The sequence below is a fragment of the Clinocottus analis genome, unplaced genomic scaffold, assembly GCF_023055335.1.
Source record: "Clinocottus analis isolate CAN_PGR_092001 unplaced genomic scaffold, fCliAna1.0.p SCAF_35, whole genome shotgun sequence".
NCBI classification, from domain to species: Eukaryota; Metazoa; Chordata; class Actinopteri; order Perciformes; family Cottidae; genus Clinocottus; species Clinocottus analis.
The window spans coordinates 88,836-109,939 of NW_027176098.1; the positions used below are offsets into that span (position 1 = coordinate 88,836).

At 45.5% G+C, this 21,104-nt stretch overlaps 4 protein-coding genes across 5 annotated transcripts in view; 2 read left to right on the top strand and 2 right to left on the bottom strand.

The window, feature by feature from the left end:
• psat1 (phosphoserine aminotransferase 1) overlaps window positions 1-21,104 on the top strand; it is a 201,849-nt gene that overhangs the window by 75,664 nt on the left and 105,081 nt on the right. The window lies entirely within an intron of this gene.
• pcna (proliferating cell nuclear antigen) overlaps window positions 1-21,104 on the bottom strand; it is a 101,970-nt gene that overhangs the window by 1,516 nt on the left and 79,350 nt on the right. The gene's annotated exons all lie outside the window — the stretch shown is intronic.
• sprn2 (shadow of prion protein 2) lies at window positions 18-3,109 on the top strand. The gene is made up of 2 exons (XM_068596295.1): window positions 18-138; window positions 1,561-3,109. Exon 2 carries the CDS (start codon window positions 1,569-1,571, stop codon window positions 2,727-2,729), a length of 1,161 nt encoding a protein of 386 aa, XP_068452396.1. The 5' UTR covers window positions 18-138; window positions 1,561-1,568; the 3' UTR covers window positions 2,730-3,109.
• rassf2b (Ras association domain family member 2b) lies at window positions 9,647-19,624 on the bottom strand. 2 transcript variants are annotated; one of them, XM_068596265.1, is made up of 11 exons: window positions 19,418-19,624; window positions 15,891-15,930; window positions 14,423-14,496; window positions 13,605-13,680; window positions 13,223-13,374; window positions 12,266-12,381; window positions 12,019-12,161; window positions 11,748-11,901; window positions 11,405-11,526; window positions 11,193-11,290; window positions 9,647-11,050 (listed from the first exon to the last, which is right to left on the bottom strand). In XM_068596265.1, the coding sequence occupies exons 3-11, from the start codon at window positions 14,473-14,475 to the stop codon at window positions 10,981-10,983; spliced, it is 984 nt and encodes a 327-aa protein (XP_068452366.1). In that variant the 5' UTR covers window positions 14,476-14,496; window positions 15,891-15,930; window positions 19,418-19,624; the 3' UTR covers window positions 9,647-10,980. The 2 variants fall into 2 exon arrangements, with proteins under 2 accessions (XP_068452366.1, XP_068452365.1); XM_068596264.1 differs by lacking the exon at window positions 15,891-15,930 and having other exon boundaries at window positions 19,418-19,623.

The window sequence follows — 21,104 nt, forward strand, 5'->3', positions numbered from 1 at the left end:
CACGTCCCTCGCGCGCATTACGTCATCCAGTATTATCTCGTTTTCAAAAAAAAACTCTGCATCAACACCCAAGTGGAGAAGACGACCCGGGACGCTGCTGAGGCTGAACAACACGGACCAACACATTGACCACTCAAGGTAATGTTGTGTTGCCTTTTACCTTCAATAAAAACAAGCAGCCTTTCTAATGTAATGCTGGTTTGAGGAATTAAATTCACAATGTTTTGTTGTTTTGTTGTTCCTCACGCGATTATCCCTGTGTGTAATAATAATAATACAAATACAAACTTAGCTCTTAAGGCTGTTTTTATAGCTGCATTCACGCGGTAGTTTCTTGTCGCCATGTTTCCAGAGGGATGAAGGGCCGCGGCCGCGTGAAAGGTCGGGATGGATCTGAGCGCAGCGCGCGTGCATGTGCGGATGAGTAACCCGGGTCTGGCTCGCTTCTGCTCGGCGCCGAGCTGTTTTTTTTAATTTTTCATTCTTTATTGTCGCAGCAACGTGCATCCCTTCCATCCCCATCACGAAGCACGAGGTCGCGGCGCGTCACTGGCGCACCTGTTTAATGCACCGACTGAGGGTTAAAAGCCTTCATCGGTCGCCTTTTTTTGGTTCAATTTATATGCCCTAAAAAACCTGTGGGAATACAGGTTTGAACTATGATTGGAGATGGATTCATCATTAATTATTTGATGTATGAAAAAGGAAAAATGATCTCGTCATTGTGACTCCATGATTATTAATTAGCATCTCGGTGACTATTATAAAAAACCCTTGTCTCATAATAAGGACAAGATCTAGATAGAATGAGATTCTGCCTACGAAATCCACCTCCTACTCGCGTGCTGCACATGCAGTTCTGCACAGTAGTTATTAATAAGAGCAACGTCTGATTTGAATATCTTTAAAAAAAAAAAATTATTGCCATGTAAGGAATTAGTGCTGGCTGGAGGTGCAAACCATTTAACAACAAACAGAGTGCAATGAATGGGTTTCATGCATATTTACAACTGAATCTACTGTAGAATATACAATGAAAGTTAAAATAAAGTGCACACAGTGTAAGTGTGATGTAAAGGTGAGTTTACGCATAACAACTCGACACGAGCTCACGCACTTGAAAACCACAAGAGCCATTTCCTGATCTTTGAAAAGGCAAAACCTCTCACGATGAAATTGTGTCTTTGTGGTTACGGATGCAGATCTTCCTCATTGATCCTCGTCACCTGCAGGAACAGGTCGCTCAGCGCTGAGCTATTTGGAGCCAACCTGGAAACCTAATTTGAAGAACCACAGCTCTGCGTTAAAACCGTGAGCTGAGCGAGGCAACGAAGCAAAAAAAAAACCCCAAATGAAACAACATGTTGAGGCTGTAACATGAGGGGAACATGAGTACATGGAGCGTTGCTTCTACTGGCTCGAGTTCATGCAGCACGTTCCCAGAAACTGCTCCCCAGCTATCATTAAATGGGACGAGGCTATTTCAGGGTAAAAAGAATGATGAATCCCAGTATAATTACGGTCTAATAATGTCTCGATTGTCCCGTTCTCTCCCTGCAGGGGCGGAGATGAAGTCGCTATCCGCGCTGCTGTGCCTGTCGCTCCTTTTGTTCCACGCTCCTTTTTCGCTCGCCAGGAAAGGAGGCGGCTTCGGTAAAGGCTTCGGCTCCAGGAAGTCCTCCACGTCCAACCGGGGGAACACCAACAACAGGAACAACGCGGGCTCCAGCTCTCAGGGTGGATACCCCAAGCAGCCCGCGCAACCCAACCAGGGAGGCCACCCTCCGCAAGCGGGCAGGTACCCCCAGCAGCCGGGCGGATACCCAAACCAGTATCCGGCGAGGGGCTCCCCGTACGGAGGAGGTTACGGCGGCCAGGGCGGGTACGGCGGTCAGGGCGGGTACGGCGGGTACGGAGGCGGATACATCAACCAGAACCCAAACAACCGAGTCCTGAGCCCTCAGTACGGGGGCAGCTTCGGCTACGGGGGCCAGGGCGCTCGGGGCGGCTCTCCCTTCTCCCACTCGGTGCACGCCATGGGCATGCGACCCTCCGACAGGTCCAGAGGGTTTGGACGCAACGCGGCGATGGCGGCCGCCGGAGGGGCGATGGCCGGCATGGCCCTCGGCTACGGGCTCGGGAGGTTCCCCCGCCCTCCCTTCGGCTTCCACAACTCCCAGGAGGAGCATTACTACAACCACTACATGTACAGGAAGTACGGGACCAAGTCCACCGACGCCAACGACTACAGCAGGGACTACAGGTACAGCCAACCCTCCATCACCTACGACAGCTACATGGACGCCTGCATGAAGAGGACCGACGTCCTGCCGGCGGAGAACCGCAAAGCCAACGGCAAACCGGCCACCGCTGTTGTCGCCTCGGCTCCGGAGAGCAGCAACGGCACCGTGGCGGGTAACTCCTCGACCGCCGCACCTCCCACCCAGCCGCCTCTGACTCCTGAGCCTCCAGCTACCCGGGTCGTCAGCAGTGCCGAAGACGACGACGACGACACGGTCAGCATCGTGGAGATCGGATACCCGGCGCTGATCCAGCAGGTGAAGGCCAGAAGGTGCTTGGAGCTGTACATGGTCTTCTCGGAAAGGTACCTGACGAGGCCGACCGACGGGGCGCAGCGACCGGAGACGGGCTGGCCGGGGTTCGCGGCCGTGGTGGCCAGCACCACCCTGATGCTGCTGAATAGCAACGTGCTAACGTGGCTCCGCTGAGGCCTCGCGGCGCAAGTGATGGAGGATGACGTTTGTTTGAAAAGGGAAAGGGAGTGATGAGGGAAGGAGGACTTTTTTTTTTTTTGATGTGTGAATTTCTACTTTTTCTTAATGTTTTAGGCGTCACACAACTATGTGTTCAAGCAAAACAGAACAGATAGCGCTTGTGTTTTCCTCCTCTGAGGGACAAAGGGAGCCATGTTCCTGTTTTGAAAACCCCGAGCTTCTGACGGAGGAGGAATCCGGCCCGTCGATGTCCATTTGCAGTGAACTAAGCATCTCTCTAAGATGGAGGAGGTTGAATTACAACAGACCACATGGTGGTGAAGCTCCCAGCAGTGTGCTCTCTCTCGCCATATTAATAAAGAGTGGCACTCCCACTACTCATCTTTCCTTCTGTTCATCGGAAAAAAAAGTTTATTTATATTGTTTTTTTTTGTTTTTTTGGTGGGGGCATTTATTTGTAGTACCGTGTCTGTGTGTTTTTTTTATTTGCATCAAGGGAAAAAGCAGTGACAATCTGTGTAATGGACATTGTCTTCTTCAATGTGACAGGATAATCCAGGGATGTTGATGTCGGGGGTCTAAAGAGTTGGGAAAACAGGAAATAGCGGTCTATAAATCAATCAAATATCAAGTTATACTGGACTATAACATGTCTATTAGTCTACCATTAGCCAACATATCACTGCCTTCTACACACATAACGTGGCATAACCATTTGTAAGGATTCACATATACTCATTTCTTTACAACTGGAAGCATGAATGGACTTAGATCATATGAATGAAATACATAACCTCGGCCAGAAAGGCAGATTGTTAAACCTGCTGGTATTTACGTGACGCGGGCGAACAGACTGTATGCATGCTGTCGTGCCAACGCGGTCACTTTGGAACCGATGCATCACAAAGTGCGCTTTTCCCCGAACACGTACTGAATGTCGTCTAAACCGCTCTTGTGTGTACTGCTGAGTACTGTGTGTCTTTTTTTTTTATACACCTGCGACCATTCGTTCTACCTCCCTCTTGTGATTGCATCGGACCGGCGTCCTTAACTTTATAAACTCTTTTTCTGTCTCCCTTTTCAAAATTAAAACTGTGTTATCTTCTCATCCGCAGTTACGATTTAATTCATTTAAATAGCTAAAGTTCCGTAATGTCATTCAAAGACACATCCCTGTAACCGTACGAGACTGTGGGAGTCTAACAAATAAACCGAGATCATTTTCTGACCAGTATAAGTGTCTCTAAATTGCAAGTTTTTTGGTGCTTTTTTTTTAGTGCGTTGCCAGATCCTGCGATCTGATTGGTCCTCAGGCTCGGTCATTTACATATCTTGTCTGTCATGGTGGGAGCAAGGAAAAGCTCAAAGTAGGTCTTCTTTTTTTCTGAACCGAAAAACAAAGTTTTTGGACTGAATATGGGGCCCTACATAGGGACCCGAGTACTTAACACCGAGCCGGAGGTTCATGTCCAAATCCTCCTGAGTCTTATCTCTCGTTATCAGCTGAGTTTACAATTGTTAATGCCGCATTTCAACTTATGTAAGGGAGATATGATTTCTACAATATTTCTTCTTTTCTATCTATTTTGCAGAAGCTAAGTACGTCAAAAACTATTTAAAAGGTACTCTCTGGAGTTTTTATTACCATAAAAGTCGGGTTACAAGCCGCTACTACTTCCGGTAGGTGTCCGCACTAGCGCCCCGCTTTAGCCAGCTAGCACTGCTGCTAGCGCTGCTGCTAGCGCTGCTGCTAGCGCTGCTGCTAGCGCTGCTGCTAGCGCTGCTGCTAGCGCTGCTGCTAGCGCTGCTGCTAGCGCTGCTGCTAGCGCTGCTGCTAGCTCTCCGCTAACGCTGCTGCTAGCTCTCCGCTAGCTTCCTGCTAGCTCCCCGACAACCACCGAAGGTTAGCAGGACCAGCCCCGGCTCGTCGATGGACGCGGGCAGCAGCAGCTAGCGGGGAGCTAGCAGCAGCAGCAGCAGCAGCTAGCAGCAGCAGCAGCAGCTAGCAGCAGCAGCAGCAGCAGCAGCAGCAGCAGCTAGCAGCAGCAGCTGGGAGCTAGCAGCAGCGCTAGCTTGCTACAGCGGGGACACCCACCGAAGTAGTTCAATAAAAAAAAAAACATTCCCACCACCGTGTTGGTATATAATCCTCTTAATTGTTATATGTGATGTTATGGGATAAATATTACTGGACCATTAAATTATGTTGACTTTTTCCTTGTTATTGTTAATTTAAACTTCTTTACATACTGTTTGGGTCGTTAAATCCACATCAGAAATCATGTTTGTCAGCCTATTGAGCCTAAATCGTATAGGGGATGTTTCTCAACCCGCAGAAGATCCTTCAGTTCATCACATGTGAAGCTTTACCTGGTGAATTATCATCTAGAAATGTGACTGAAGCTGCCAGACCGATGCAGTGAAGTAACAGCAGGAGATTGTTTCAACAAAACCAGTTTTATTGTTTGACTGTAGAACGACCTGATGGAAAACCCCAAACAGTGTACCTTTAATGTGCCGCTTCACGTATCCTGTTAGTTATGAATGTATTGACAATGCAGATGTTTGCCTTTCTACTGTGAGGACTCCCATTCACCGTCCTGCTGAATAAGCAAGGGTTGACCCCTCGCCCCTTTTCTGATTCGTCTTGTCAAATAAAACTTTACTAACGTGCACGTTGCAGACGTTTTTTTCGTTGGCATTGAATGACAGACAAGCTTCTTCCTGGAGACCAGTTTGACGCATTTGAGACGATCAAATATCTAAGACGACAATATTAAAAGGGAAAGCCGCGAGCTTTACAAAATGTGGCGATTCTGTCTGGTTTGTGAACCGTAAACGAAGAACCAGACGCAGGAAAAATATCAAGTGTGTTGTGGCAACATCTTGTATGACGAAGAGTCACCTGAGGGCTCAACTCCTCTTTGTGTGTGTAATGACGCGGGAGGATTGAACGTGATCGATTTCCATGGAACTTGTGGTCGTTGCGTCAGATTTTAGGACGGTTTCTACGGTGGACAGAGAACACTTTCTGGCCTCCACAGCAGAATGAAACATCAGCAACGCGCTCGACCTGATTCGGTGTAAACAAGATGAGCTCAGCTGCAGCCTAAAACTTATTGGAGCAAACAGAAATTGCGTTTGATGAGCGAGTTGTTTTTGAGAGTCTTCTGCGCCGCGAAATCCTCGTCAGTCTGCTCTGGTTTCCACTTCTCTGCTGCAGCTCCCTTTTAAAAAGAGATGTCACCGGGCCCAAAAGTTCAAGGGTCAAGCTCGAGGCCCAAAGGTCAAGACAAAGCTGCCGATTAGTGACCAGGAGAAGCGTGTTGAGATGTCTGTGTTCATCATAGCACACAAACACGCGACTGTTTCATTCACAATAACACAGAGACAATTAAATCCAACGCAAGAGTTTGTTCTAAGCACGTTTTGCTCTTTATTTTTTACATAAAAGTCTACAAAATTGGCATAAAATATGTACTTTAATTAGGTAAAATATACATAATAAGCAAAGTACTGGAAGAATAAAAAGTGACACTTGAATACACTGTTTATAAAACAGTCTAAAACCTGAACCTGTAATGAAATGGCATCATCATAGCTGCTTTTAACGTCCTGACTTCTTGAGGTAGACTGAACCTATAATCACACACACAACCTGGACTACCTTCAGACTCCTCACAGAGAAAACATGGATCCAAAAAACAATCATCAAACGTAAAAAAAAGGAAAAGACTATCAGCCTCTGAAAAGAGGAAACGGGAATATCTACAGATTTCTTTATCAGAACAGCTGCGGACTGAAGCCCGAAGTCACACTGGACTACTTTCTGTCGGGTTGAGGGTTGTTTTTTTGTGTAAAGTCAGGGCCTGTGTGTGTGTGTGTGTGTGTGTGTGTGTGTGTTTTTGGGATCCCGGCTCCAGCTCTACATGCCCGCCCCCCAGTAGCCCATCAGCAGGGACACCAGGGAGCCGATGACCACGATGATGCTGTTGTAGATGGGCCCGCTGGACGCCCCGGTGTAGTACTCCATATCTCCAGAGCCCTCCGAGTCGTAGCCGGACCTGGGCCCGTATCCTCCGGACCGCGGGTAACCACCTCCGAAGCCTCCCCCGTATCCTCCGTACCCGCCTCCGTACCCGCCTCCGTACCCGCCTCCGTACCCTCCGTACCCGCCTCCGTACCCGGGGCGGCTCAGGGCGGACCCGATCACCGCTCCTCCGATGGCGCCCGCTGCAGCCGCCCCGGCTATTTTCCCCGCGCTGGGGCCGCCGCTCTGGGCCGGCCTGTAGCCGCCGCTCTGGACCGGCCTGTAGCCGCCGCCTCCGCCCCGCCCGAAGCCTCCGCCTCCGCCCCGCCCGAAGCCTCCGCCGCGGCCGAAGCCCCCGCCCCGGCGGGCCTCAGATCCGGGTAACAGCGTGGCGAGGAGGAGCAGGCAGAGCGCCGCCCTGACGGGTTTCTGCAGGTCAGACATCTTGTTTCTTATTTATTTTGAATCCTGTAACAATAAAGACAAAGAAACAGGATTAGGATGAAGTTGTGACTTTTCTGTTTCTCTCTACAGAGATGAAGTATTTGGTTTCAATAAAAGTATCACCACAGTACAAAACAGAGTACACCCCAGTACACCGATACTCTGTCACTGTATTCATAACAAATTCATAGTGCGCTGGTCAAAGCAATTTCTATAATGAAAACAATCATATAGGACATACGCAGAACTAGAATAGATGCAGGAGGTACAAAAAATGATTATAAAAAGTACAAATGTAAACCGTCAAATAAAGCATACAAAAAGATGCAAAGAAAAGTAGTAAATCATATTCTATTATGTTTAAAGTATCAGTGCAAGTAATTATATATATTATAAATAATAAGGTGGTGATAGTTTTTCTAAATGTATATATATTTTTGGAATATTATAAATATATATTTTTTGTATATATATATATATATATATATATATATATATATATATATATATATATATATATATATAGTACAATGTTTTTCCTCGCGCATACTCGCGGTGGCGCGTGAGCGGGAGATGTTCCCGTCGTCATTTGATGACGTCATGACGGATCACAGTAATCCAGCTTTCTTTACACAAAGCGCCGTGAAAACAGAAGGCGACGAGATTTAAACGCGCGCGGCTGACCTGGGATCAGACCGCTGACGTCATCTCTAACGCCCCGTCACCATGGAGACATGGCTCCAGATCTGCGAACGAGACGCGCCGCGTCACCGCGCTACGGCGCCGCGCTACGTCACCGCCGCGTCAGAGGAGAATGCAACTAGTTAATGAGAGAAATAGAGATAGAAATGAAGGAAACTATGGCATTAAAAAGAGATAGATGGATAATACTATTATTATTATTATTATTATTATTATTATTATTATGTATTGGTACTTTCACATGGGGTACGTCACTTAAAGGTTGAGAACCGCTGGTATAGAATGTGTTTTAGATAATAAACACACATTAACAGTAATAATAAAGTACTATGAAATTGAGAGTAACTCCAGTCACGCGCATATACTTCATATTGCACCATATTTCAGACGTAAATATTGTACTCGTTACTTCTCTACATTTATTTAATGGCTGTAGTTACCAGCTGCTTTTCTGATTGACATAGAAAACATGTAAAAGAAGTAAACTGCACGTGTGACCAGTGTGTGAAGTGAAATGCAGATTAAAGCGTCACAGTGAGATTACTCCGCCCACCGCCGCGTGACATCATCCGCTCCGTCAACAAACAGCTCTAATCTGTGTCCTCTAAAAAGATGAGTTGAGCTATAATTACACCAGGTCACTTCAAGTCGGACATTAATCCAGTGACTCCCAGATTAAAGCCGAGGCCCCTCCGGTCGCTTCAGCGGCGGTAGAGAAGTACTTTGCTGCTTTCTGGAGACGACGCGGCAATAAACACAAACACAAACACAAACAACTCGCTCACAAAAGACAAGCAGCGCTGCTCACTTCCTGTACTGAATACAGAAAGTTACTTTGGTACAAAGTACAGAATATTATCACCAGAACGAAGCTCAAGTATCAAAAGTAAAAAATACTTGTGGTTTAGAACGGCTCCTTTCAAACACTGTGTACTACTACACAGTACTAATGTACACATGCAAAGCTTGTCAATGTTGTAGTTTGTCAACGTGGTACTTTTGTGTACTATTGGGGAGATTAGTAGTGAATAAAGTAGTTCTTTCAAATGGTAAAAGTAACTTTAAACCTGTCAAATAAATGTAGTAAACAAGCAAAAACTGTGTTTAAGTACAATGCTTCTAGTGGTAATTGTACTTTGTTGGAAACCAGCTGAACTCAACAGAAACATCAACATATGTTTAGAAAAAGAGGATGATCACTCACCTGTCGACTGGCTGTTTGTGACGGACACAAAGATGATGATGATGATGAAGAGGAACCTCTTCTCCGGCCGCTCAGACTCTTCCAGCAGTGAGAAGTGTTTCAGGGCTGAGATCCTCCAGACAGACGCACGGATCACCGGCTCACACCTGCTGATTGGCTGGACGCGCTAAGCTGCTGGAGCGACATCACACACACGTGTGCGTGTGCGTGTGTGTGTGTGTGTACACCTCTGTGTGCCCTAAATTTGGTCTGAATTATTTAACCACTTAGTGAATAAACCAGAACACTTAACGAACTCTCCCGAAGCTTTGACTGTTATATCTGCTCCGATTATGATTTATACAACAAGATTTAAACACGTTACATAACAACGATGAGCTTTTCCCCCACTGACCTGAACGAGGGGGATTACAGAATATATATATATATATATATATATATATATATATATATATATATATATATATATATATATATATAGCGATGGATTCTTTTTTTATTATTAAATAATCATTGTACGAAGTCGTGGCATCAGTTCTCAACATCTTTAAAGATCATCATTTTTTTGTAAAAGACACAATACAAAAAAAGAGCAGGCAAGTTTTTTAAAGAGTCACAAACAAATAATAAAAATGAACAACATGCAGGCTCTCGTGTTGTCTCTTTGCACTGGACGCTGCTGCCGGACATCGAGCTGCATGAAGCTCGTTCACTCTTCTCACAACATTCCTCTTGTAGGATTTCACTCGCTCGTGAAATGTTAAAAAAAAGAAAAAGAAAATCGCCAAAAGTCCCAACGGCTACCAGGAGTCATCGTGATGTGAAAGATGTGGAAACAGTTTGTGAGATCAAAGAGTTTTTGGCTCAACATCCTCTTGTCGTGTGGCGTCAGGCAGGAATGACAAAAGTCTTCTTTCAGGCAGGAACCTTTCCTTCAAGAGAAGTCTGAGGTGTGAGGAACAACAACTTCTGCCTAACCAACATTTTATTTGTGTAGTCTCACACAAAAAACAACACAACAAAGTGCAACACGACACACTCTGTTTAGTTTTTTTTTGGAAGAGATTGAATCAAATGATTTCACATATTTATATGTTAGCTTTAGCGGTCAGATTTTGCCAGCTGTTTTCAGGCTTTGTGCTAGCGCTAAGCTAACCAGCTGCTGTTACACAAAATACAACAACAACATGTGGAACTCTTTTTTCCTCTAAAATGTCAAACGGGCTCGGGCCGAGATCAAATGGAGGTCAATTAAACTCCTTCAATCACAATGTTAAAAAAAAGTATAAATACCAAAAATTCTCAAACAGAGAGGAACATAAAAGGCACACAAGCTTTTCAGAGCATGTGACTGTGGTCTGGCGTTGTTCTATTCTTTCTTTTAACTCCAAAAACACAGGATGGACCCGTGTGCCTTCTTGTGCTCGGAGAAACCTTTTCACAGGCACTTTGATCAGCGTCGCGTCGCACGACGTCTGTGCTTTGAACGGATTCATCGGCGGCTTTGAAACTGAAGAGTCGTGTTAGACGCGGCGCCTCGTCGCGGGCTCATTGTGCATCGGGAGGTTTCTGCGTCTGTGTGCGACAACTAAGCGGTAACACTGTGTGTGAAGACTGCTGCTGAGACGGTTCCCACTTTACATGCAAACTATACAGCAGGTCAGAGTCGTGTCTGGAGGGTTGATCAATGGGATGAGTTGAAGAAAAGGAGAAGACGAAGAAGAAGAAAAAAGGCTCGACAGGCTGGAGGACTCTTCCAGCCTGGGTTCTTGTCGGCTGATCCTCGCTGGCTGCCGGCCGGACGAGGAGGAGGAAGAGGAGGAGGAGGAGTCGGGCGTGTTGCTTTGGACGGTCCGGCGGGCGCGTCACATACACGTTGCCCCCTCTGGAAGACAGCTGAGCTGCTTCTCAATTATACAGCGCAGGCACGTATACCTGCAGGCAGATGGAGGGAGGAACAGAAAGAATGAGTGCACTGATTGTAGCAGCTCATAACAGCTGGCGAGCGTGCAGAAGACTTTGACCGTTAGAAAGGGGACACAAGATGGTTTTTGGATGATTTGAAATCCCTGTGTACCTTCTCCTGAGCTTCAGCACCTCTCTGTCCTCCTCCTCCTTCAGTTTAGTGATGAAACTCCGCAGGACGGGCATTTCAAACTTGATGTACTGCGCCACCTGGTGGGGAGGGAGGAGAAATGAACACAGAGAAATAAGAGAGGGCGTCGCAGGAGATGATGCAGGAGACGCAGACGAGAGAGGAAGTGAGACACGATCACGCCTCCGTCTTACATCATACGTGACTTCCTCCCCGAGGTCCTCCTCCATGAGGAACACCTTGCAGACCTGCTCACACGGGCCCTGCATCACCCTCAGCACCAGCGGGTAGTCGCTCCGCTTCAGCTTCACGCGCTCTGAACGCATCACACACAAAAAAAAGGTATTGAGTCACAGGACAGGAGGCGTTTCCTTCATTTGATCCCTCTCCCTCTCCCTCTCTCTCCCTCTCCCTCTCCCTCTCTCTCTCTCTCTCTCTCCCTCTCCCTCTCCCTCTCCCTCTCCCTCTCTCTCTCTCTCTCTCTCTCTCTCTCTCTCTCTCTCTCTCTCTCTCTCTCTCTCTCTCTCTCTCTCTCACCTCCACTCGTATGGACGAGGTAGAGCGCAAAGTCGTCCGGGCTGTTTTCGATTTTAAACTTGTTGAGGAGAACCCGGAGCACCTGCGGCGTCCTCATGCAGCTGTTGATCCGGACATTAGTGACCGAGCCGAAGGACGGCGTGAACACCGACGTCTGAGAAAAAGCAAAAAAAATCCTGACTTTATTTCTGTGTACAGATATATACACAGGAGCAAGCAGCAGATTTTAAAAAAAAGCAGCACACAAACACTCAGAACACGTTGCTCAGACCTTGTGGTTGTAGAAGTGTCCGTTGATGGAGAAGCGATGGCGTCTGATTTTCCGCTGGTCGCTCGGCGAGCGCCGCTGGCCCCGTCTCAACACGCCGGCGTCGCTCTTCGTCCTGAGCAGCTGAGCGGAGCCGTCGCTGTCCTCTGCCCAACGAATCATAACTTCAGCTATTGTTCAGGTTTTGAAAATCAGCCTATGTTTAGGTTCTTCCCTCGAAAATGTCCTCCCCAAACTAAAAAGACCTCACCTTCGGCCTGCTCCTCCATCACATCACAGTCCTCTGGTTGGCTGTCGGGCGGCGTCACTTCCACGGTGGGCGGGCTCTGCTGCGGCGGCGGCTGGCCGTCTGTGCCGTTGGGGGAACTTTAAAAAAAAGAAAAGAAAGAGAGACAAAGAAACTGTGAAGACACAACCAAAGATATTTAAACTGTTATTCTATTTAATAACAACGGCTACAGACAATTATTTGTATCGCTGCATGTTAAAAAACACGACACACTGTTATTATTGGACTGAAACAGCAGATTCTGTTGGTACGTCACATCTCCCTCGGTTGGTTTCAGCCCGTGACGGCTGTTCCTCTTTGTTGGTGCAGTTTTTCAAGGATACGTGAGAGTATTTTCCTTTGATATGTAAAGTAGTTTGGCTATATTTTGGGACTGAAGCGTCAGCGAAACCAGCGTGAATAATCTGGCTTCTTTGGCAGCTCTTTGTTCGAGGGCTCGTATCAAACCCTAAACAGCCTCAACTCTTTTGTTCCTCCCGGCTGGTATCCACCGGGAGGAACAGGGAAACTTCACAGCTGTGGTTTGGAGACGACGGAGTCACTTCAACGTTAACGTCCTCTTCCATGAAGCGCTGGTGTTATTTTGCCCCTAAAACGTCAGCTGCATGTCCACGAGATCCGGTTTTTTTTCTTTCCGCAGAACAAGAACAGCTTCTCCTGATGAAAATGATTACAGAGCTGAAATGTGTGTCGAGCCTATTGACTTTAGCTTGGGGCAAAATAAAACAAACACAGAGCCAGCAGTGTTAAAAGGTTCCAGTCTCTCCATGGAGCGTTGTCAAAATGATTTAGCAAACTGTGGAAATCCATTATCTACTTTGACTTCCTGTCGAACGACCTCCACCATGATCTACATCTGCTGCTCCACGTCACCGGGTCGGCCCGCGGGGCAGAACCGGACCCGTCTGGACCTCTTACCCCTGGCTGTCCAGGTTGCAGCCCGAGTGCCAGGACGTGGAGGACGGGGGCGGGCGGATGCGCTCGTGGTCGTCCTGCATCTGGAGCCGGATCGGTCGCCGCAGACCCCAAAAGATATTCAGCAAACCTTCGACGATCAACTCCCCCTCTTCCTGTTGGGAGAGGAGCTCAGGTCAAGACACACACACATATGTGTACACACACACGTAAATTTAAATGTATATACATACATATATACAGATACAGATATCGATAGAATATATATACACACACACACACACACACACACACATCTATACAACTCACACACACATCTATACAACTCACACACATCTATATAACACACATACACCTAAACCTATATAATAGGTCACACACACACCTCTCTGTGTCTGAGCTGCAGGTTCTGTCCGTCATAGTACAGGTTGTAGGTCTTCAGATGCGAGAGGACTGTTGCCCTGGAGACAGAAATGTTGAGTCACCGAGGAGGAGATGAAGGAGCATCTTGTGGCCCGCTTATGGAAATATATGTGTGTGTTTCATGTTCACTACATTCTGCAAAGCTTGGTTTTCTGCTGTCTAGGCAGCCTTTGAAATATATGCTAAAAAAAGGTAGCGGTGTTGGAAAGAAACCCGACCGTCTAATATGTTGATTTGGCTTTTTAACAAGGAGATGTTGCTGCTGGTGAGATCTTCAGACATCGTTTATGGTTAGTAAATCTGATCTTTTCAAATGTTCTCTTTTGGTTGTTTAATAGAGAGACAATATACTCAAGTCAAGTATTTACAAGCTACACACTTAAAAGGTTCTCTACACGGTATTCAGAGCACAACAATTGACTCCACGCGGCTCTCAAAATGGCGACGGCTCACAGCTAACATTGGATAGCCGCGAGCTGGCTAGCCGCGCACGACCAAGCTACGAAAACAAAGTACAGAAAAACCTAGATTACGACACAAAGGAGAGGTACTATATCTTTACAGAGCAAAAAGCTTCTCGCTGCTATATTAATGCTCCGAATATCATACGAGAACCTTCAAATAGATCAATAAATGCATGTCTGCTTAGAAAACGGTGAGCAGTGAGGTAAAGTATGCACACGTTTGTAGTAGACAGTTCACTTTAACATACAATGAAGAGGTAATGTGACCGTTACGGGCAGGTGTTGGTTCAAGAGAAAGAGGGATTTCAGTCCTTACTTCCTGATGAACTTGTTCTCTCCGATCTGAACCCCGTACTCCTGATCATCCATTCTCAGTAAGCATGAGAGGAGCTGAGAGACAAAGAGGACACACAGAGAGTTGATGCAGCCGTCTCATGACTCCTCATGACTGGAGAGGAGGAGGTGAGCAGAGGGACGGCAGGAAGAGGAAGAGGAGATAAAGCCCCACACAGTAAATAATGATGGCAGCAGATCCGATCTAGTCCTCACAGTTAACCATTAAACCGCCGCCCCAACATCTGGTGTGTGATGGAGGAAGACAGCTGCTCTCTTCCTCCTCTTTCCTACAATATATCGTTGCTCTCCTGTCCCCCCTCCTCCTCCGTCTCTCTCCTCTACACACACATGCAGCTGTTTAAAAAGAATGGCACTCGGCCATCGCCACAGAGGGCTTCCCTCCTCGCTGTGCCGATCGTTTGTCAGCAGAGGAGGCGGAGACAGAAACGGAGACAAACAGGTGGAGGACACATGCGCCACCCGCACAGCCAAATCATTTCAGCTGCTTAAACATTCAGGCCTGAGCGAGCTGTCGGATCTGTTCATCTAGCTGTCCTACATGCGTCTCCACGGACAGTTCATGTAAATAATGAGACATTTTATTTGTATTGCGCGTTGAAAAAAGGTACGCAAGGTGCTTTACACGGTAAAGACAAAGAACAGAAGCAGCAGTAAAACAAGAAAGATGACAATAGTGAGAAACACAATATAAAAACTAGAATTACAGGTTAAAAGTAGATTCAAATAAATGGGTTTTCAGTGTTGTTTTGAAGGTGTTGAGTGAAGGGTTAGTTGAAATATCTCGACAGCTACTTAATGGATTGCAGATGCTCGTGGTGTTAATGACTTCCTGTAAAGATTTCCCTTCATCCAGTGAAACATCTCAACAACAGCTAAATGTCTTCTGTGCAGACGTTCACGGTGCTCTGACAATATATCCAAATCTCATGTTTTGACCTCCAGACGTCTTTTTCAGTGTCGTCGTCAGGTCGACGTCTGTCCGGTGCTTTGTTTTGGTTTATGACCAGATACCTGCAAACACCGATTACAGTCCATTCAGGCTCAGCGGCAGTTTAAGCTTAATGCTAATCAGCGAATGTTAGAAAGGCTGCTAAATATTACCCGCTAAACATCTGCTTGTTGGCATCACTGAGCAAGTTAGCATTCAGTACTGCACAGGCTCTTAAGGTTTGGTTGCATCTTTTTTCTTTCATTTCCGTACGGTATTAAAAAGCAATCTGCTGACTTTTTTAAGCTGTGAGCATGCCGTGTAATCCACCACGGTGAACCCTGCGGTCTGCGTTCATCTTTCAATATTATATTAACGTCGGTTCGGTCGCCTCCAGAACATATCAATGAACAAAAGTATTTAAACTTAAAGTCAGCGGGACATAGCTGCCAGATGAATGCGGTGCGAACGTCAGTTACAAGACTACAAATGATCTTACCGTGGTGAAGTGTGTGATCGTGTTGAGTCGCCAGAGACAGCTGCAGATGTGTGTGTGTGGGAGAGAGAGAGGGAGGGAGAAAGAGAGAGTAAGAGAGAAAGGTTAAGGCAGGTAGACTCAGTACGTATCCTCAGGTATTCACGGTTTTGTTGCTCGGGTGTCGGTATCAAACGTCTTTTTCTTGCAAGAAGTCTGACAGCGAACAGATGAGGGAGAAGTGGGGGCGTTTAAAAGGAAGTGCTCCCCTTCCGTTGAAAATCACTTCCTCCTTTGCTCAGTCAGTCACACAGGAAACTGACACGGCCCGAAACTTCCTCAATTCAAACATCACGGCTGTATTAACATGCACACCCAAACAATAGCACACACACACATGCACACGCACACACACAGCTACCTCATCTAGAGCAGACACAAACCCAAACATTGTATTGTCATCAAAAGATATCCACAATCTGATAAGCGGCGTAATAGCAGCTATAAACACACAGCGCTGATGAATAAACTGCGCCTGTCAATCATTGAAATAAATGTGTTCAGTTATTGTGGCCAAATTAAATATTAAACAGCAATCAGCCCGGCCCCGTGCCAGGGCCCATCAATATTTCAGCACCAGTATTAGCCCTGTCAAGCGCCCAAAAAGATCAACCATTCAAGCTGCACAATGGAAGCCATTAGCCTTTAATACGGCGGCCGAGGACGGCTGCGTCCGCGGGCTCGCTACCCGGCGATGCCGGCGGTCGGAGAAAGACGTGCGGCCGGCTGTCAAACCAAGACGATGCTGTAATTGTGTCTCAACAAGACCAACGGGAATCAATGAGCTCGACAGATGATAACGAAAACGACCGTTGACCTAACGGCGAATAAAGGTCAAGTCGGACATTTGACCTTGAAAGCTGCTGCTGGAGTATCAAGCGCTGTTGTGAACCCTGTTTCAGGTTTGCTGTTGGCAAAAGTGTGCACACAAACAAGGCTTGATACGTGTGTATTTTTGGTGGATTTATGGTGGATTTAAATGTTTTTTACCCTAAGACATCAGAGTCTTCGTAAAACCACGTAGAAATGTTTGAAACATTTCAAGACTAGTGTCAATAAGATTACTAAAAATCGTTTTTTCGTCGCAATGTCTCAAATGTTAGATGTTGTCCAAACATAAGCAACTAATGGCCAAAACATCATCAGAATCCATTTGTTGAAATTAATCTGAACAAACATTTGATGGCAAAACAAACAGAAGTAGTAAGGAATATTCCCTTAAAGGAAAATGACAAAACTCTGAAGAGATACTGCCGTCATGAGCAAAAAGGCCTTCAAAAAACAAATATGCATTATTGTTTTTTTGAGTGAATTGTTGTATTTTCTGTATATTTTTCTTCGACATCATGGTGTTTATGAAGAATCATGTTTGTTTGTTGGCCTAAAATGACTCAAATTTGAATATAGAGAGTAACTTAACTTACTGACATCATAACCATGTAACTGATCATGTTTTGTAAGACGTCGTCTCACAAACCGTTTGCCAATGTTGCCTCAAATCACCACCAGTTAACTCTCGAAATACTGTCGCAGTGTTGATATGAAAATAACATTTTGCTAACGCTTTCACAAAGCGAAACACGTTAACCTTAACCGTGACCTTTTCGCACACCGTGCTGGGCGTCTCGCAAAGATCAAGCCTTGAGCGCCTGCGTTAATCACCTCGACGTTTCAAACCGAATCGGTTTCCCAACCAGCGATAGGTGTCCGTTGGGCTGCAACAACCTGAACACCTCGTGCGCGTGTAAACGCTTTCCGTGACATTCAAGACGGCAGAAAGCCGCCGTCTCCTCTTTCTGTTTTGAAGCCAACAAGCTGCATACGAATGCAGTCAGACTGACCCAGTCCTGTCTCTGGATCGGGGAGCTCCTTTGCTCCAAATGTAGTGCTCATTGACTCCCTGAATCCCCCTGTGTCTCATTACAACATCAGCCAATACATTCAGCCTCCATCTTCCCCCTCGGTCTCGTTCGCCTTCATCTGCTCTAAAAAAAAAATCTGATTAAGGAGTTCTTTCCTTCTTTTTTTTTACCATTCAGCTTGCTCCTTTCGTGATCCCCTTGTGAAGGGACTAGAAGCCATTTACCATGCTATTAAAACTCATGACCACAACTTCCTGACTCCCTCCTCTTCCCTCTCCTCTTCCTCCTCCTTTCATTGACACACATGCATGCTTGTTTTCTGCCCTCTTGCCCTGTTGTCTCTGAAGCTCCTCTGTCAAAGTCTTCGGCTGAAATGGACGATGAATAGCTCCAAACCCTCCCTCCTGCCTCCCTGCTTCCACAGTACTACAGCTCTGCCTCACTATTATCACCATTGTCATAGCAACACCGAAAACATCTGAGCTTCAGAAACCAAAAATAGTGTGTGTGTGTGTGTGTGTGTGTGTGTGTGTGTGTGTGTGTGTGTGTGTGTGTGTGTGTGTGTGTGTGTGTGTCGTGCTCCTCTCATTAGGCATGCAGCACTGGGGTTGTCAAAAAAAACAACCTTGCAAGAATCTAAATATGGCGTCCAGATTCTCCAGATCAAGCAGAAACTATTCGGGGCCTTTTGTTATGCAGCTATTTTGAAGATGAATCATCGTCTAGTTTTTCTTGAGACTCCTGCAACGGAGAACTGAACACATCTGTGCTTTGAGTTGGTCGGCCATAAAAACAACGGCAGGCGTACAGAGGTCAACATGGGCTCATTGATCGCAGCCCTTGTCGACTGGATACTTCATTAAAAGATGAAGAGGACTCAGTCGATAGTTCATCAGATCTAGTGCCTGAAGTGAATGCAAAGATCCCACACACCATGTTCAGTTTAAGGGCCGTCGATTCAACTTTATGAGGTTTTAAAAGACTATATATGGTCCGGCCCATAGTGTAATAAACACCTCTCTTAAAAAACAGCATCAATCCAAAACTGAGCTGCATAAGCTTCATGGAGGTGGATAGTTTAAATTGTACCTTCTTCTTAAACCGTTCATCTCCTGCAGGGCTTGCGAGTGTGCAAATAAACTGGCAGCTTGAACGCACATTTAAAGATATTCACTTTATGTCTAGCCTCTGTGTGTGCGTGTGTGTGTGTCCGTGTGGAGTGGAATCTCAACTATCTATCTGCTTGTTACGTAACCTTTATACTAACACAGTCGTATGCAGCACTCCCTTGTAGAGCCTAAGAAAGGGAATGTGTTATCATCTTTCTGCTCAGCGTTCAGGTTTACGGTGTAACGGCTCAAACACACCGCGAACGCCTCATATTCGAGGTCCACAAAACGTATCGCTCGTGCTTTTGAGACATGATTAAATGTCGCCGTTGAGCATTTAATGCTGTCAAAAACATGTCTCAGTATTCTTTAGTGGGCCACCGTTACAAACAATCACGCTATCAAACTACACGCTTATGTCCGCGTCCCACGTCAACCCCGCGGAGCAGCCCGCGGCACAGCGGCGCTTCGGTCTGGTTGCTGCCGACTTTTTTTGGGGGGGAAATCTATCTCGGCTCACCAAACCCGGCGGACGCGGGCTGTCCGGGTGTCGTCCTCCGGTGGTCCTCCTCCTCCCGCCTCCTGCCTCCCGTCTTTCCTCCCCTCCGTGTCCGTGGCGGCGGAACTATCCGGTTAACGTTGGGAACTCCTCGGGTCAACTCGCTCGCGCTCCCGCCGTTGGAAACAATCGCTGGGGCGCGTGCATCCAGGAGGAGGAGGAGAGCGCGAGAGGTCCATCTGCTGTGGCGGAGCTCGCGCGGAACAGCAGCGTCTGAGGAGGAGGAGGAGGGAGGGGGGGGGGGCGGGAGCCAATCAGAGCGCGACCCTCACGCCCCTTTGTTCGCGTAGAGATGAATGAAAACACCCGGAACAATAGAACCGCGCATGCGCACCGCATCAGTTCCCCCCATTAAATATGCAGTAAAAAGAAACCACAATGCCCCCCCCCCCCCCTCCGCCCAAGTTATTAGTCTAAATATCACAACAACCGATTCTTGATCATACCATTTAAAACTCATGTGTCATATATATACATTTTTATTTTTAAAACAATGAATATTGAGATAGTAATGCCAATTTGTTTTTTGCTGTGTTTTTCTCCGCAAAAAATTAAAATATTAGCTGGTTCCACTTTTTTTTGCTGCTTGTATTTTTTCTTCATATATCGTGATAATTCTTTTTTGGGCTCTCGAGAATTTGGATTGGTGATTTTCACTACTTTAGGGACTTTCCATAGACTTAAATGATTCATTGATAATGTATTTAATCTTTAGTTGCAGCCCTCAAACTTAACCAATGCAAAAATGAAATGTAATATTCAACTGACACCTTTGTAGCATTGAGACTCATGATTTGTTTACATTTAAAAAAAACAACAACCTCAAAGTATTGATATTATCAGTATTAACAAACAACCTGGAGAAGTGTCTGCTTTGCCTGGATTGTAATATATATCTAAAAATACCGGTTTGCCCACTCGCCTAAAGTCCTGTATTTATGGTTACACATAGCTCTTATTGAAAGGACTGGGAAAATGTGACATTTTCATAACTTTCATAGTTATGAAATAGTGTTGATCAGTAGTGTAAAGATCTTTCTGTACATTTACTACTACTTTACATATTAAATATTTCAGTTTTATGACCAATAAAGACAAAAGACTGCATTCATTCAGTAACATCTTATTAAATAGTTTTAGGAACAAAGATTAAAACATTTTTTTAGTGTACACAAATTCATCTTCCAGAAGGTTTAGCAAACTTTACTCCCGTTAAATATACATTTATTTTGATTGTTTTCATTTTTACATCTATTTAAAGTTTCTCAGCTTCTTTCTTTTATTTGTACTAATAATGTGTTAACATGGACATGAAAGCAATGTCAAGAGTAGAAAAATACAATATTGAAAAAAGGTCCCAACAAAAAAAAAAAAAAAACACAAAAGGATTCCACGAAACCACAGATTCATAACAGGATCAAAAATGCATTTACTTTGTAAATAAAAAAATACAACAGCATGGTGCGCTTTCCAGCATGGTTTATGATTAAAACTTGTTGTTTTTTTTTTTTACAAATATTTGCATGGAGAAAAAAAAAACCGAATGAATATATATATATATATATATATATATATATATATATATATATATATATATATATATATATATATATATATATATATATATATATATATATATATATATATA

Coding starts and splice junctions, on each gene's coding strand:
- sprn2 (XM_068596295.1), top strand. CDS start 1,569: ATGAAGTCGCTATCCGCGCTGCTGTGCCTGTCGCTCCTTTTGTTCCAC.
- rassf2b (XM_068596265.1), bottom strand. CDS start 14,475: ATGGATGATCAGGAGTACGGGGTTCAGATCGGAGAGAACAAGTTCATC. Junction 11,527..11,747: donor CCTCGTCCATACGAGTGGAG/GTGAGAGAGAGA, acceptor TGATGCGTTCAG/AGCGCGTGAAGCTGAAGCGG. Junction 11,291..11,404: donor GGGAGGAAGTCACGTATGAT/GTAAGACGGAGG, acceptor CCTCCCCACCAG/GTGGCGCAGTACATCAAGTT.